At 42.9% G+C, this 16226-nt stretch overlaps 1 protein-coding gene across 1 annotated transcript in view; it reads right to left on the minus strand.

The window, feature by feature from the left end:
* The window catches only part of LOC120043080 (ribose-5-phosphate isomerase-like), a 28729-nt gene extending 12900 nt beyond the window's left edge, over positions 1-15829 (minus strand). The window contains exon 1 of the mRNA XM_038987805.1: positions 15473-15829. Coding sequence (XP_038843733.1) covers positions 15473-15664 — 192 coding nt within the window. The 5' untranslated portion in view covers positions 15665-15829. The remainder of the gene's footprint in view (positions 1-15472) is intronic.
* Positions 15830-16226: the final 397 nt, after the last annotated feature.

Here is a 16226-nt window from a genome sequence, read left to right on the forward strand (position 1 = left end):
TTGGAAAACCTGCGGTGTCTCACAAAAACTGCCCCGAAAGATGTAGCAGAGGGAGTAGAGGCTCCAGCTTAACGGCCGACGAGGGACAAGGAGAGTTTGGAAGCATTGAGCGATTCTGTTGGCGGGAGTAAAGTTGGTGAGAATGAATGGACGACGGTGAAGAACAGTAGAATGAAAAGGGTTAAAGTAGGAAATGAACAGCAGTTTATGGTTGGAGTGGGATTCACCAGCTACGATGTTTATTGGGTGACCCGTTCGCAGTCTCGACGACGGTGAAAGACGAATGGTTCGAGTGACAAAGAGCCATATTCCGATTTAGTGAGTGAACAGGCTCTACAAGATATCAACGAAGGCTATGACTTTCAGAGTACGGCACCGGTTAAACGGGGTCATCTCTGGGTGTCTCGGACATAGAGGCTGTGTGGTTTTGGGATTACACGGCAGGAGTAGTGGACGCACATCGCTTGGCCCGAATGATAGACAGACAGGAAGTATGCCTATTGGTTTTAGTGTGGCTTGATGAAGTGGTTCTCCTGAATCATGGAAAACTTGGGTATGTGAGATACGAGGGTAATACTGTATGTACAGAAGCCGCTGCAGTGTTACAAATTGTAAAAGGTGACACGTGGCAAGTGTTTGACAAAAGGAATAAATATGTATTAGCTGACAAAGTCAGATGAAGCATGTTGCTGTAATTGTGATGGGAATCACATTCCCGGGTTCTCGGAGTGCCCTGTACCGATGAAGGAGGTCGCAGTCGCTCGGATCAGGGATATCCAGCAGGTCTCCTATGTGGAGGCAGTGGAAATAGCTGGAGAGTAGATGGTAGTGGACGTCCCACAGTCTGCAGTGCAGCCAAGCAGGAGAAGGATCCCAACACACTAGCAGTGACGAAGGTGGACTTTGTTGCGTTCATACAGCAACTGATAAATTGCACAGAAAAAAATCTGAAGAAGCTACACATCAATGTGATGGAGGCAAAAAGATTTCTGGAGCTCTTTAGAGCCGAAATGTTTCAAAGAACACTGAATGAAGAGGTTCCCCCCTCCCAGGTTCCTGTGCAAGGGTCTGAATAGACATTTAAATCTGACTGAAGGAGTATACTTTTTTGTTTACTTTTTAATAGTATATTTGTTCACATTTCCCTAATCCATATTGTTTTGCGTTAAAGCTGATCAGTTTTCCCCTCATCCAATAGGTGGCAGCATGCACCTCTAACGCTGTTTGCGGACTACCATAGAAGACAGAAAACTGCCCTTTTCGTCCTCATGCTAGCTAGCAGTAGCCACCTCAGCCATTTTGGAATGCCAGTGTCAGCCAATCAGCTCCTTTGTTGTTCAAGGCAACGTGCCATTCCAAAATGGCTGCTGTGGCTACTGCTAGCTATCATGAGGATGAAAATTACAGTTTCACAGGAAAACTAGCATTATTTCTGTCTTCGATGGAGCAGTGTGGATAGGAGGTCAAATTCGGTGTACAGTGGCATATCCCATCCCTGCATCGAGCTACGTTCTTCAACCCATGCCGTGCGCCAAACCCGGTGCAGCTCAGTGTAAGCGAGCATAACGGTACGGTCAGTATCTTCTGGCAATATGATAATACCACCATTTCCCATGATCACGGCACTATGAAATAACTAGAATCCAAGCAGTACATCTCTCCATAATAATGTAAAATCTTTAGAAATGTGTTCAATTCTAAATCTACTGATGTCTTGCCACAAATTCCTTACATGAATACAATGCCAAAACAGATGCAACACTGTTTCTGGGTGGTCATTACAAAAGATACAATTTGAATTTATGTTTTTATTTAAACTTCTTCATATAGGTGGTTGGCAGGATAACATTTATGAATAATATAAAGAAGAAACTTCCTTAATTTCTGTTAATAAGTAGTTACGCGTGTGGCAACATCCAAACTTTTCCCCAACAGATATGATCAATAAAACCATTCCAATAGGGCATGACATAAGGTATAGACACAAGTGATCAGAATTCCTTATAAGTAAAAGACCCTCTGTATTTACAAATTGGCTCACCAGTAGGATATTATTTCTAAAAACATTTTTTTTTATACAATATGTCCCGATTATTCCATATATAATATCTGTGTGGAGAGAAATGATGATTATAAATGAAGGACCATGACAAGAAAACTCTGCTTTTCACTGGAACTTTGTCAATATTATAATTGCAAACCAACATGAATTTAATTAATTAAAGCCACCAAAAGTAGAAAAGACATGAGGAATAAAGTTCCACATAGAAGTGAGTCATCTTAGGAATCATTTTATACAATTGATCTTAAAAATATTATTTAGAAGCCCAGAAAACTCAGCCCACCAAGTGTTCAGTTTTCCTAATGTAATTGGTACGGTTTCTCCACAGAAAGTTGAAAATCATCTGGTTGCTCTTCACTTATTTTACAGGCAAGATATAAAGATATGCTGCCCTATGTTAGTGTAGATTAGAGATGCCCTCAGCCTTGGTTATTAGGACTCTTCCTTTTAAAGATACGCCCCTCTGTGGCTATAGATTTAGCTTCTTATGGGTTTTTTATTTTTAATACGAGGGTTCAAATGTAGACTGCTGATCCTTAGTGATGGTTCTGCCTAAATATGTCAGTTCTTTCACTGGACTACCGTAACATGAAGGTCTCACACAATCTTAGACACGAGTTCACATTTATTAATGTTAAGACAGAATACTTTTCCAAAGCAGTCTATCTCATAGATCGATATGAGAATCTGACTAGTGTCTTTCAGGAAAAGTGTCATAAATCAGTCAGCTGGCTTATATATTTTTTCCAGCCATGGAAATACCTTGTACAGGACTATTCTTTAAAGAATTTGTAAGAAGTTGGGTGATTAATAAAAATAGATACAGCAAGATAGGACAACCTTGCCTAATTCCTCTCTTTATCACAAATCTAGGTGAGGTGCCATGTTTCAGTTTGATAGTGCTGTTACCATTCATAGCGTCTAAATAACCTTACAGAAACAAAATCCCAGAAAAGACAAATTTCTCAAGGGAGTGGAAGAGGAACCGACAGTCTGTGTCGAATGCTTTATAAAAAGTCCCCCATAATCATATGAAGCCATCCTCTGTTATCAGGTCTGAGTAGTCAAGTATGTACTAGTCTGACATTGTTAGAAATATGTCTGTTCCTCATGAAGCCAGACTGTGTTTCATCAATAATTGCATCCAGGACTTTTTAAATTATTTTTGAAAGTAGTAAGGCTAATATCTTATAGTCATTATTAAGAAGACAAAATGGTCGCCAATTATGGGTGAGCAGCACTTCTTTTTTAGGCTTAGGTATCAGTGTTATTAACCCGAGTCATTGTAGAGGGAGAACATTGTTTTAATACTCTGAGTTAATTCCATCAAATACCTGGGGATTTATTGTTCTTTAGATGTTTGATAGACTCAATAATCTCTTCAACTCTGATCAGTGAAGAGAATCTAAACAGTGTGATGAACTTATTGAAAGAGTGGGTGCACAACTATATTAGTGTCTAGTTTGAGAAACAGATGCCTCACAAGTCCTCAACTGGCAGCTTCATTAAATAGTACCCACAAAACACCAGTCTCAACGTCAACAGTGAAGAGGCGACTCCGGGATGCTGGCCTTCTAGGCAGAGTTGCAAACACAAAGCAATATCTCAGACTGGCCAATAAAAAATAAAAAGATTAAGACAGGCAAAAGAACAGAGACACTGGACAGAGGAACTCTAACTCAATCAGTTCCATCTTCTCCTCCCCAGAGAGGCCGGCTAGGGACCTCTGAGAAGTTCTCTCTGCTCTTAGCCAGTTTACTACCACATAACGTATTTGACCACCTCCAATTTAAGAGCTCACAGTTATTGCAATATGATTTTTCTTCACAAGCCATTTCCAAAAGTGTGAGAGCAGATCTTTAACCCCAAATGTCAGCTATTTAGCTTCCTGTAAGATGATCTACCAAGGTTAGTATCAGGGGTCAATATTTTGATATCAATGTAAATGGCCCTATGGTCTGTGAGGGGAGTAGTACACATGTTTTTAGTAACACACTCACTATCAATACATTTGGATACAAGCCAAAAATCTATTCTGAACTGTCTGGAACCTGTTTTGTTACTCCAAGTGAATGATCTGTCGGTCGGAAACCTCTCTCTCCATATATCAGTAAGATCAAACTTTTCCATAAAAAGTATTAAACCCAAATTCTGATCAGTTGACCTACCTGGGGGCCATCTATCAGTTGAATTATTTATTGTCATGTTAAAGTCCCCTCCTATCAATAATAACGAATTGGGAAATTTAAATAATGATGTATACGTTTCTCTACTGATTCAAGCAACTCATCATTCTCATGTTCGGTGTTTACAGTAATGAGCGTAATGTCATTGTAACTAATCACAAGACAAATAAACTGACCAAAGGGGTCACAGTCCAACTGGACTGGGATGTTGCAATCACCCACGTGGGTATATGTTCCTAAAAACCAATGAGGAGATGGGAGAGGCGGGACTTGCAGCAAGTCAAGTGTCACAAAATCAACATGCGGACACACGCTCACCAGCGGTCTGGTCAGCAGGTTACAGATGCTCCTGAGCAGTGTGGGTGCAATGATTGAATAACATGTATGTGTAGACGAGCGTTGCAAAATAATTGTACACATACACGTTATTCAATCATTGCGTCAACGAGCATCTGCGTAGCCAGGTGCTAAAATAGAACTTGGTTCCATTTGTGACGCTTAACGCGCTGCAAGTCCCGCCTCTCCCATCTCCTCATTGGTTCTTTAGGAACATATACGCACGTGGGTGATTGAAACAGGAACTGAGGTCCACACTCCAGTCCAGTTGGTGGTGGTAATGCACCTTAAAGCTGGTTGCCAACCGCCATATAAAAGTCCAAAGAAGAAGAAGCCTGAAGGAGGAGAGATTACTAGAAATGAACTCAATTCACCCTTTTATGTGTGGATTAATTGTCGGAGTAGAGGACCTTGTGCATTTCAGGTAAAATAACAACCCAATGTTTATATCCCAGGACAAATTAGCTAACAGCAGCAAGGTGGTAGCGAGCTAAATGGCCATAAATGTTTAATGATTTTAGACCTGTCCCCAAATTAATATAGTTAGTTCAGAGTTCGTCTTGATAATTAAATTGTGAGCCGATCACGGCCTGGTGTGATACAGCCCGGGATCGAACCAGGGTCTGTTGTGACGCAGTACATTTAACCGCTGCGCCACTCGGCAGCGCATTCACTAGATAGTAAGTTAGTTGTGCAGCTTTGTTTTGGTCATGTTCACTTTCTGTTCTCAACGCTGCTGTTTGTAATGAAGGCGACAAGTTTTAACCAGAGATTCTTATAGATATTTCCATATTTGTATTAATTGTAGAATTAGCGACCGTAGCTATAAGTCACCCACATGGCTTACTACACACGTACAGTAAGCAAGATCTTCACAACTAAACGTTAACATAGTTGTGTAAAGTTTGTTAAGAATAGAACTAAAGTTGAACATGGGGTCAACATAGCAACAGTAGACATGTACCTGTGTAGCCTACCGTCTACCTGACTGGCACACATCATATCTGCGCCAACTAGCTAGCTAACTGGACTGGTACACGGTATGGCTACTGCCTAGCTACTTCCTAACCTTTTAGTAGCACATTACATGTTGTTGTACTAGCCAGTCAACTAGCTAGCTAACTGGACTGGTACACGGTATGGCTACTGCCTAGCTACTTCCTAACCTTTTAGTAGCACATTACATGTTGTTGTACTAGCCAGTCAACTAGCTAGCTAACTGGACTGGTACACGGTATGGCTACTGCCTAGCTACTTCCTAACCTTTTAGTAGCACATTACATGTTGTTGTACTAGCCAGTCAACTAGCTAGCTAACTGGACTGGTACACGGTATGGCTACTGCCTAGCTACTTCCTAACCTTTTAGTAGCACATTCCATGTTGTTGTACTAGCCAGTCAACTAGCTAGCTAACTGGACTGGTACACGGTATGGCTACTGCCTAGCTACTTCCTAACCTTTTAGTAGCACATTACATGTTGTTGTACTAGCCAGTCAACTAGCTAGCTAACTGGACTGGTACACGGTATGGCTACTGCCTAGCTACTTCCTAACCTTTTAGTAGCACATTACATGTTGTTGTACTAGCCAGTCAACTAGCTAGCTAACTGGACTGGTACACGGTATGGCTACTGCCTAGCTACTTCCTAACCTTTTAGTAGCACATTACATGTTGTTGTACTAGCCAGTCAACTAGCTAACTGGACTGGTACACGGTATGGCTACTGCCTAGCTACTTCCTAACCTTTTAGTAGCACATTACATGTTGTTGTACTAGCCAGTCAACTAGCTAGCTAACTGGACTGGTACACGGTATGGCTACTGCCTAGCTACTTCCTAACCTTTTAGTAACACATTACATGTTGTTGTACTAGCCAGTCAACTAGCTAGCTAACTGGACTGGTACACGGTATGGCTACTGCCTAGCTACTTCCTAACCTTTTAGTAGCACATTACATGTTGTTGTACTAGCCAGTCAACTAGCTAACTGGACTGGTACACGGTATGGCTACTGCCTAGCTACTTCCTAACCTTTTAGTAGCACATTACATGTTGTTGTACTAGCCAGTCAACTAGCTAACTGGACTGGTACACGGTATGGCTACTGCCTAGCTACTTCCTAACCTTTTAGTAGCACATTACATGTTGTTGTACTAGCCAGTCAACTAGCTAGCTAACTGGACTGGTACACGGTATGGCTACTGCCTAGCTACTTCCTAACCTTTTAGTAGCACATTACATGTTGTTGTACTAGCCAGTCAACTAGCTAACTGGACTGGTACACGGTATGGCTACTGCCTAGCTACTTCCTAACCTTTTAGTAGCACATTACATGTTGTTGTACTAGCCAGTCAACTAGCTAGCTAACTGGACTGGTACACGGTATGGCTACTGCCTAGCTACTTCCTAACCTTTTAGTAGCACATTACATGTTGTTGTACTAGCCAGTCAACTAGCTAGCTAACTGGACTGGTACACGGTATGGCTACTGCCTAGCTACTTCCTAACCTTTTAGTAGCACATTACATGTTGTTGTACTAGCCAGTCAACTAGCTAACTGGACTGGTACACGGTATGGCTACTGCCTAGCTACTTCCTAACCTTTTAGTAGCACATTACATGTTGTTGTACTAGCCAGTCAACTAGCTAACTGGACTGGTACACGGTATGGCTACTGCCTAGCTACTTCCTAACCTTTTAGTAGCACATTACATGTTGTTGTACTAGCCAGTCAACTAGCTAGCTAACTGGACTGGTACACGGTATGGCTACTGCCTAGCTACTTCCTAACCTTTTAGTAACACATTACATGTTGTTGTACTAGCCAGTCAACTAGCTAGCTAACTGGACTGGTACACGGTATGGCTACTGCCTAGCTACTTCCTAACCTTTTAGTAGCACATTACATGTTGTTGTACTAGCCAGTCAACTAGCTAGCTAACTGGACTGGTACACGGTATGGCTACTGCCTAGCTACTTCCTAACCTTTTAGTAGCACATTACATGTTGTTGTACTAGCCAGTCAACTAGCTAGCTAACTGGACTGGTACACGGTATGGCTACTGCCTAGCTACTTCCTAACCTTTTAGTAGCACATTACATGTTGTTGTACTAGCCAGTCAACTAGCTAGCTAACTGGACTGGTACACGGTATGGCTACTGCCTAGCTACTTCCTAACCTTTTAGTAGCACATTACATGTTGTTGTACTAGCCAGTCAACTAGCTAACTGGACTGGTACACGGTATGGCTACTGCCTAGCTACTTCCTAACCTTTTAGTAGCACATTACATGTTGTTGTACTAGCCAGTCAACTAGCTAGCTAACTGGACTGGTACACGGTATGGCTACTGCCTAGCTACTTCCTAACCTTTTAGTAGCACATTACATGTTGTTGTACTAGCCAGTCAACTAGCTAACTGGACTGGTACACGGTATGGCTACTGCCTAGCTACTTCCTAACCTTTTAGTAGCACATTACATGTTGTTGTACTAGCCAGTCAACTAGCTAACTGGACTGGTACACGGTATGGCTACTGCCTAGCTACTTCCTAACCTTTTAGTAGCACATTACATGTTGTTGTACTAGCCAGTCAACTAGCTAACTGGACTGGTACACGGTATGGCTACTGCCTAGCTACTTCCTAACCTTTTAGTAGCACATTACATGTTGTTGTACTAGCCAGTCAACTAGCTAACTGGACTGGTACACGGTATGGCTACTGCCTAGCTACTTCCTAACCTTTTAGTAGCACATTACATGTTGTTGTACTAGCCAGTCAACTAGCTAACTGGACTGGTACACGGTATGGCTACTGCCTAGCTACTTCCTAACCTTTTAGTAGCACATTACATGTTGTTGTACTAGCCAGTCAACTAGCTAGCTAACTGGACTGGTACACGGTATGGCTACTGCCTAGCTACTTCCTAACCTTTTAGTAGCACATTACATGTTGTTGTACTAGCCAGTCAACTAGCTAACTGGACTGGTACACGGTATGGCTACTGCCTAGCTACTTCCTAACCTTTTAGTAGCACATTACATGTTGTTGTACTAGCCAGTCAACTAGCTAACTGGACTGGTACACGGTATGGCTACTGCCTAGCTACTTCCTAACCTTTTAGTAGCACATTACATGTTGTTGTACTAGCCAGTCAACTAGCTAGCTAACTGGACTGGTACACGGTATGGCTACTGCCTAGCTACTTCCTAACCTTTTAGTAACACATTACATGTTGTTGTACTAGCCAGTCAACTAGCTAGCTAACTGGACTGGTACACGGTATGGCTACTGCCTAGCTACTTCCTAACCTTTTAGTAGCACATTACATGTTGTTGTACTAGCCAGTCAACTAGCTAGCTAACTGGACTGGTACACGGTATGGCTACTGCCTAGCTACTTCCTAACCTTTTAGTAGCACATTACATGTTGTTGTACTAGCCAGTCAACTAGCTAACTGGACTGGTACACGGTATGGCTACTGCCTAGCTACTTCCTAACCTTTTAGTAGCACATTACATGTTGTTGTACTAGCCAGTCAACTAGCTAGCTAACTGGACTGGTACACGGTATGGCTACTGCCTAGCTACTTCCTAACCTTTTAGTAACACATTACATGTTGTTGTACTAGCCAGTCAACTAGCTAGCTAACTGGACTGGTACACGGTATGGCTACTGCCTAGCTACTTCCTAACCTTTTAGTAGCACATTACATGTTGTTGTACTAGCCAGTCAACTAGCTAGCTAACTGGACTGGTACACGGTATGGCTACTGCCTAGCTACTTCCTAACCTTTTAGTAGCACATTACATGTTGTTGTACTAGCCAGTCAACTAGCTAGCTAACTGGACTGGTACACGGTATGGCTACTGCCTAGCTACTTCCTAACCTTTTAGTAGCACATTACATGTTGTTGTACTAGCCAGTCAACTAGCTAGCTAACTGGACTGGTACACGGTATGGCTACTGCCTAGCTACTTCCTAACCTTTTAGTAGCACATTACATGTTGTTGTACTAGCCAGTCAACTAGCTAACTGGACTGGTACACGGTATGGCTACTGCCTAGCTACTTCCTAACCTTTTAGTAGCACATTACATGTTGTTGTACTAGCCAGTCAACTAGCTAGCTAACTGGACTGGTACACGGTATGGCTACTGCCTAGCTACTTCCTAACCTTTTAGTAGCACATTACATGTTGTTGTACTAGCCAGTCAACTAGCTAACTGGACTGGTACACGGTATGGCTACTGCCTAGCTACTTCCTAACCTTTTAGTAGCACATTACATGTTGTTGTACTAGCCAGTCAACTAGCTAACTGGACTGGTACACGGTATGGCTACTGCCTAGCTACTTCCTAACCTTTTAGTAGCACATTACATGTTGTTGTACTAGCCAGTCAACTAGCTAGCTAACTGGACTGGTACACGGTATGGCTACTGCCTAGCTACTTCCTAACCTTTTAGTAGCACATTACATGTTGTTGTACTAGCCAGTCAACTAGCTAACTGGACTGGTACACGGTATGGCTACTGCCTAGCTACTTCCTAACCTTTTAGTAGCACATTACATGTTGTTGTACTAGCCAGTCAACTAGCTAACTGGACTGGTACACGGTATGGCTACTGCCTAGCTACTTCCTAACCTTTTAGTAGCACATTACATGTTGTTGTACTAGCCAGTCAACTAGCTAGCTAACTGGACTGGTACACGGTATGGCTACTGCCTAGCTACTTCCTAACCTTTTAGTAGCACATTACATGTTGTTGTACTAGCCAGTCAACTAGCTAGCTAACTGGACTGGTACACGGTATGGCTACTGCCTAGCTACTTCCTAACCTTTTAGTAGCACATTACATGTTGTTGTACTAGCCAGTCAACTAGCTAGCTAACTGGACTGGTACACGGTATGGCTACTGCCTAGCTACTTCCTAACCTTTTAGTAGCACATTACATGTTGTTGTACTAGCCAGTCAACTAGCTAACTGGACTGGTACACGGTATGGCTACTGCCTAGCTACTTCCTAACCTTTTAGTAGCACATTACATGTTGTTGTACTAGCCAGTCAACTAGCTAGCTAACTGGACTGGTACACGGTATGGCTACTGCCTAGCTACTTCCTAACCTTTTAGTAGCACATTACATGTTGTTGTACTAGCCAGTCAACTAGCTAACTGGACTGGTACACGGTATGGCTACTGCCTAGCTACTTCCTAACCTTTTAGTAGCACATTACATGTTGTTGTACTAGCCAGTCAACTAGCTAACTGGACTGGTACACGGTATGGCTACTGCCTAGCTACTTCCTAACCTTTTAGTAGCACATTACATGTTGTTGTACTAGCCAGTCAACTAGCTAACTGGACTGGTACACGGTATGGCTACTGCCTAGCTACTTCCTAACCTTTTAGTAGCACATTACATGTTGTTGTACTAGCCAGTCAACTAGCTAGCTAACTGGACTGGTACACGGTATGGCTACTGCCTAGCTACTTCCTAACCTTTTAGTAGCACATTACATGTTGTTGTACTAGCCAGTCAACTAGCTAGCTAACTGGACTGGTACACGGTATGGCTACTGCCTAGCTACTTCCTAACCTTTTAGTAGCACATTACATGTTGTTGTACTAGCCAGTCAACTAGCTAACTGGACTGGTACACGGTATGGCTACTGCCTAGCTACTTCCTAACCTTTTAGTAGCACATTACATGTTGTTGTACTAGCCAGTCAACTAGCTAACTGGACTGGTACACGGTATGGCTACTGCCTAGCTACTTCCTAACCTTTTAGTAGCACATTACATGTTGTTGTACTAGCCAGTCAACTAGCTAGCTAACTGGACTGGTACACGGTATGGCTACTGCCTAGCTACTTCCTAACCTTTTAGTAACACATTACATGTTGTTGTACTAGCCAGTCAACTAGCTAACTGGACTGGTACACGGTATGGCTACTGCCTAGCTACTTCCTAACCTTTTAGTAGCACATTACATGTTGTTGTACTAGCCAGTCAACTAGCTAGCTAACTGGACTGGTACACGGTATGGCTACTGCCTAGCTACTTCCTAACCTTTTAGTAGCACATTACATGTTGTTGTACTAGCCAGTCAACTAGCTAACTGGACTGGTACACGGTATGGCTACTGCCTAGCTACTTCCTAACCTTTTAGTAGCACATTACATGTTGTTGTACTAGCCAGTCAACTAGCTAGCTAACTGGACTGGTACACGGTATGGCTACTGCCTAGCTACTTCCTAACCTTTTAGTAACACATTACATGTTGTTGTACTAGCCAGTCAACTAGCTAGCTAACTGGACTGGTACACGGTATGGCTACTGCCTAGCTACTTCCTAACCTTTTAGTAGCACATTACATGTTGTTGTACTAGCCAGTCAACTAGCTAGCTAACTGGACTGGTACACGGTATGGCTACTGCCTAGCTACTTCCTAACCTTTTAGTAGCACATTACATGTTGTTGTACTAGCCAGTCAACTAGCTAGCTAACTGGACTGGTACACGGTATGGCTACTGCCTAGCTACTTCCTAACCTTTTAGTAGCACATTACATGTTGTTGTACTAGCCAGTCAACTAGCTAGCTAACTGGACTGGTACACGGTATGGCTACTGCCTAGCTACTTCCTAACCTTTTAGTAGCACATTACATGTTGTTGTACTAGCCAGTCAACTAGCTAACTGGACTGGTACACGGTATGGCTACTGCCTAGCTACTTCCTAACCTTTTAGTAGCACATTACATGTTGTTGTACTAGCCAGTCAACTAGCTAGCTAACTGGACTGGTACACGGTATGGCTACTGCCTAGCTACTTCCTAACCTTTTAGTAGCACATTACATGTTGTTGTACTAGCCAGTCAACTAGCTAACTGGACTGGTACACGGTATGGCTACTGCCTAGCTACTTCCTAACCTTTTAGTAGCACATTACATGTTGTTGTACTAGCCAGTCAACTAGCTAACTGGACTGGTACACGGTATGGCTACTGCCTAGCTACTTCCTAACCTTTTAGTAGCACATTACATGTTGTTGTACTAGCCAGTCAACTAGCTAGCTAACTGGACTGGTACACGGTATGGCTACTGCCTAGCTACTTCCTAACCTTTTAGTAGCACATTACATGTTGTTGTACTAGCCAGTCAACTAGCTAACTGGACTGGTACACGGTATGGCTACTGCCTAGCTACTTCCTAACCTTTTAGTAGCACATTACATGTTGTTGTACTAGCCAGTCAACTAGCTAACTGGACTGGTACACGGTATGGCTACTGCCTAGCTACTTCCTAACCTTTTAGTAGCACATTACATGTTGTTGTACTAGCCAGTCAACTAGCTAGCTAACTGGACTGGTACACGGTATGGCTACTGCCTAGCTACTTCCTAACCTTTTAGTAACACATTACATGTTGTTGTACTAGCCAGTCAACTAGCTAACTGGACTGGTACACGGTATGGCTACTGCCTAGCTACTTCCTAACCTTTTAGTAGCACATTACATGTTGTTGTACTAGCCAGTCAACTAGCTAGCTAACTGGACTGGTACACGGTATGGCTACTGCCTAGCTACTTCCTAACCTTTTAGTAGCACATTACATGTTGTTGTACTAGCCAGTCAACTAGCTAGCTAACTGGACTGGTACACGGTATGGCTACTGCCTAGCTACTTCCTAACCTTTTAGTAGCACATTACATGTTGTTGTACTAGCCAGTCAACTAGCTAGCTAACTGGACTGGTACACGGTATGGCTACTGCCTAGCTACTTCCTAACCTTTTAGTAGCACATTACATGTTGTTGTACTAGCCAGTCAACTAGCTAGCTAACTGGACTGGTACACGGTATGGCTACTGCCTAGCTACTTCCTAACCTTTTAGTAGCACATTCCATGTTGTTGTACTAGCCAGTCAACTAGCTAGCTAACTGGACTGGTACACGGTATGGCTACTGCCTAGCTACTTCCTAACCTTTTAGTAGCACATTACATGTTGTTGTACTAGCCAGTCAACTAGCTAGCTAACTGGACTGGTACACGGTATGGCTACTGCCTAGCTACTTCCTAACCTTTTAGTAGCACATTACATGTTGTTGTACTAGCCAGTCAACTAGCTAGCTAACTGGACTGGTACACGGTATGGCTACTGCCTAGCTACTTCCTAACCTTTTAGTAGCACATTACATGTTGTTGTACTAGCCAGTCAACTAGCTAGCTAACTGGACTGGTACACGGTATGGCTACTGCCTAGCTACTTCCTAACCTTTTAGTAGCACATTACATGTTGTTGTACTAGCCAGTCAACTAGCTAACTGGACTGGTACACGGTATGGCTACTGCCTAGCTACTTCCTAACCTTTTAGTAGCACATTACATGTTGTTGTACTAGCCAGTCAACTAGCTAGCTAACTGGACTGGTACACGGTATGGCTACTGCCTAGCTACTTCCTAACCTTTTAGTAGCACATTACATGTTGTTGTACTAGCCAGTCAACTAGCTAACTGGACTGGTACACGGTATGGCTACTGCCTAGCTACTTCCTAACCTTTTAGTAGCACATTACATGTTGTTGTACTAGCCAGTCAACTAGCTAACTGGACTGGTACACGGTATGGCTACTGCCTAGCTACTTCCTAACCTTTTAGTAGCACATTACATGTTGTTGTACTAGCCAGTCAACTAGCTAGCTAACTGGACTGGTACACGGTATGGCTACTGCCTAGCTACTTCCTAACCTTTTAGTAGCACATTACATGTTGTTGTACTAGCCAGTCAACTAGCTAACTGGACTGGTACACGGTATGGCTACTGCCTAGCTACTTCCTAACCTTTTAGTAGCACATTACATGTTGTTGTACTAGCCAGTCAACTAGCTAACTGGACTGGTACACGGTATGGCTACTGCCTAGCTACTTCCTAACCTTTTAGTAGCACATTACATGTTGTTGTACTAGCCAGTCAACTAGCTAGCTAACTGGACTGGTACACGGTATGGCTACTGCCTAGCTACTTCCTAACCTTTTAGTAACACATTACATGTTGTTGTACTAGCCAGTCAACTAGCTAACTGGACTGGTACACGGTATGGCTACTGCCTAGCTACTTCCTAACCTTTTAGTAGCACATTACATGTTGTTGTACTAGCCAGTCAACTAGCTAGCTAACTGGACTGGTACACGGTATGGCTACTGCCTAGCTACTTCCTAACCTTTTAGTAGCACATTACATGTTGTTGTACTAGCCAGTCAACTAGCTAGCTAACTGGACTGGTACACGGTATGGCTACTGCCTAGCTACTTCCTAACCTTTTAGTAGCACATTACATGTTGTTGTACTAGCCAGTCAACTAGCTAGCTAACTGGACTGGTACACGGTATGGCTACTGCCTAGCTACTTCCTAACCTTTTAGTAGCACATTACATGTTGTTGTACTAGCCAGTCAACTAGCTAGCTAACTGGACTGGTACACGGTATGGCTACTGCCTAGCTACTTCCTAACCTTTTAGTAGCACATTCCATGTTGTTGTACTAGCCAGTCAACTAGCTAGCTAACTGGACTGGTACACGGTATGGCTACTGCCTAGCTACTTCCTAACCTTTTAGTAGCACATTACATGTTGTTGTACTAGCCAGTCAACTAGCTAGCTAACTGGACTGGTACACGGTATGGCTACTGCCTAGCTACTTCCTAACCTTTTAGTAGCACATTACATGTTGTTGTACTAGCCAGTCAACTAGCTGTTTAGCATCAGCATGGCCCCCACATTTAAAATAGCATACCAAACTGAGCACGACAGCTAACTTCGCTATCTGCTAAACCAAAAAAACGAACTGTTAACTATATTCATTTGTTAACACAATGTCAGTTCTCTTACCTGAACGTGATTATCCACCGCAGCATAGCCTGCTAGTTTCTTCGCTTCTTCTGCCATGCCGTGTCTGTTGCTGGGACTCGTAAAGAGACGCATCTGGGTGAACGGAGTCTCTTTCTTCAATACTGCAGAACGGTGGCCAGCTGAGAGGAGGGTGGGACAGATCCACCTCTGGAGTAGCATAGCCCTGCCCATCAACAAGACACAACCTCCTCCAAGGACTGACAAATTCACGATCTGCTGCAAAATAAACCTAGTATGTTGTTGTTGCTGAGTCCGTTGTCCTTACGCCGCTCGACCAACGCGGTAAACCCACGGAACTGTTGACATGTATATCTGTGTACAGGTAGCTTCCTCGACTAGTGCTGCGTTCAACGTCCCAACATCCCTGAACGGTTTAAAACTGTTCATCAATTAAAGGGACAGTCTGTACGTTTTCCAGTCATTTCAATCAATGATAAATGCCCCTTGATTTTGACGTTTTGTTGATATAGGTTAAAGGTGCACTATGCAGAAATCGCTCCACCATTTCCTGGGTGCTAAAACTCGAATAGTTTGTCTAATTTCAGTTTATGTGACAAAATAAGCAAGTATAGTGTAGATAATCATTATATCATCTAAACCGCTGTGAAATATATTTTCCATAACTCAAAATATTGTTGTTTCAGCTGTTTGAAGTTGGTGTACAAAACAGAAAGTAAAAGTTGCTCAAACAAAAAACGTAAGAAGCATAGATATAGCACACATGTAACAGAGC

The sequence above is a fragment of the Salvelinus namaycush genome, unplaced genomic scaffold (genome assembly GCF_016432855.1).
Source record: "Salvelinus namaycush isolate Seneca unplaced genomic scaffold, SaNama_1.0 Scaffold86, whole genome shotgun sequence".
NCBI classification, from domain to species: domain Eukaryota; kingdom Metazoa; phylum Chordata; class Actinopteri; order Salmoniformes; family Salmonidae; genus Salvelinus; species Salvelinus namaycush.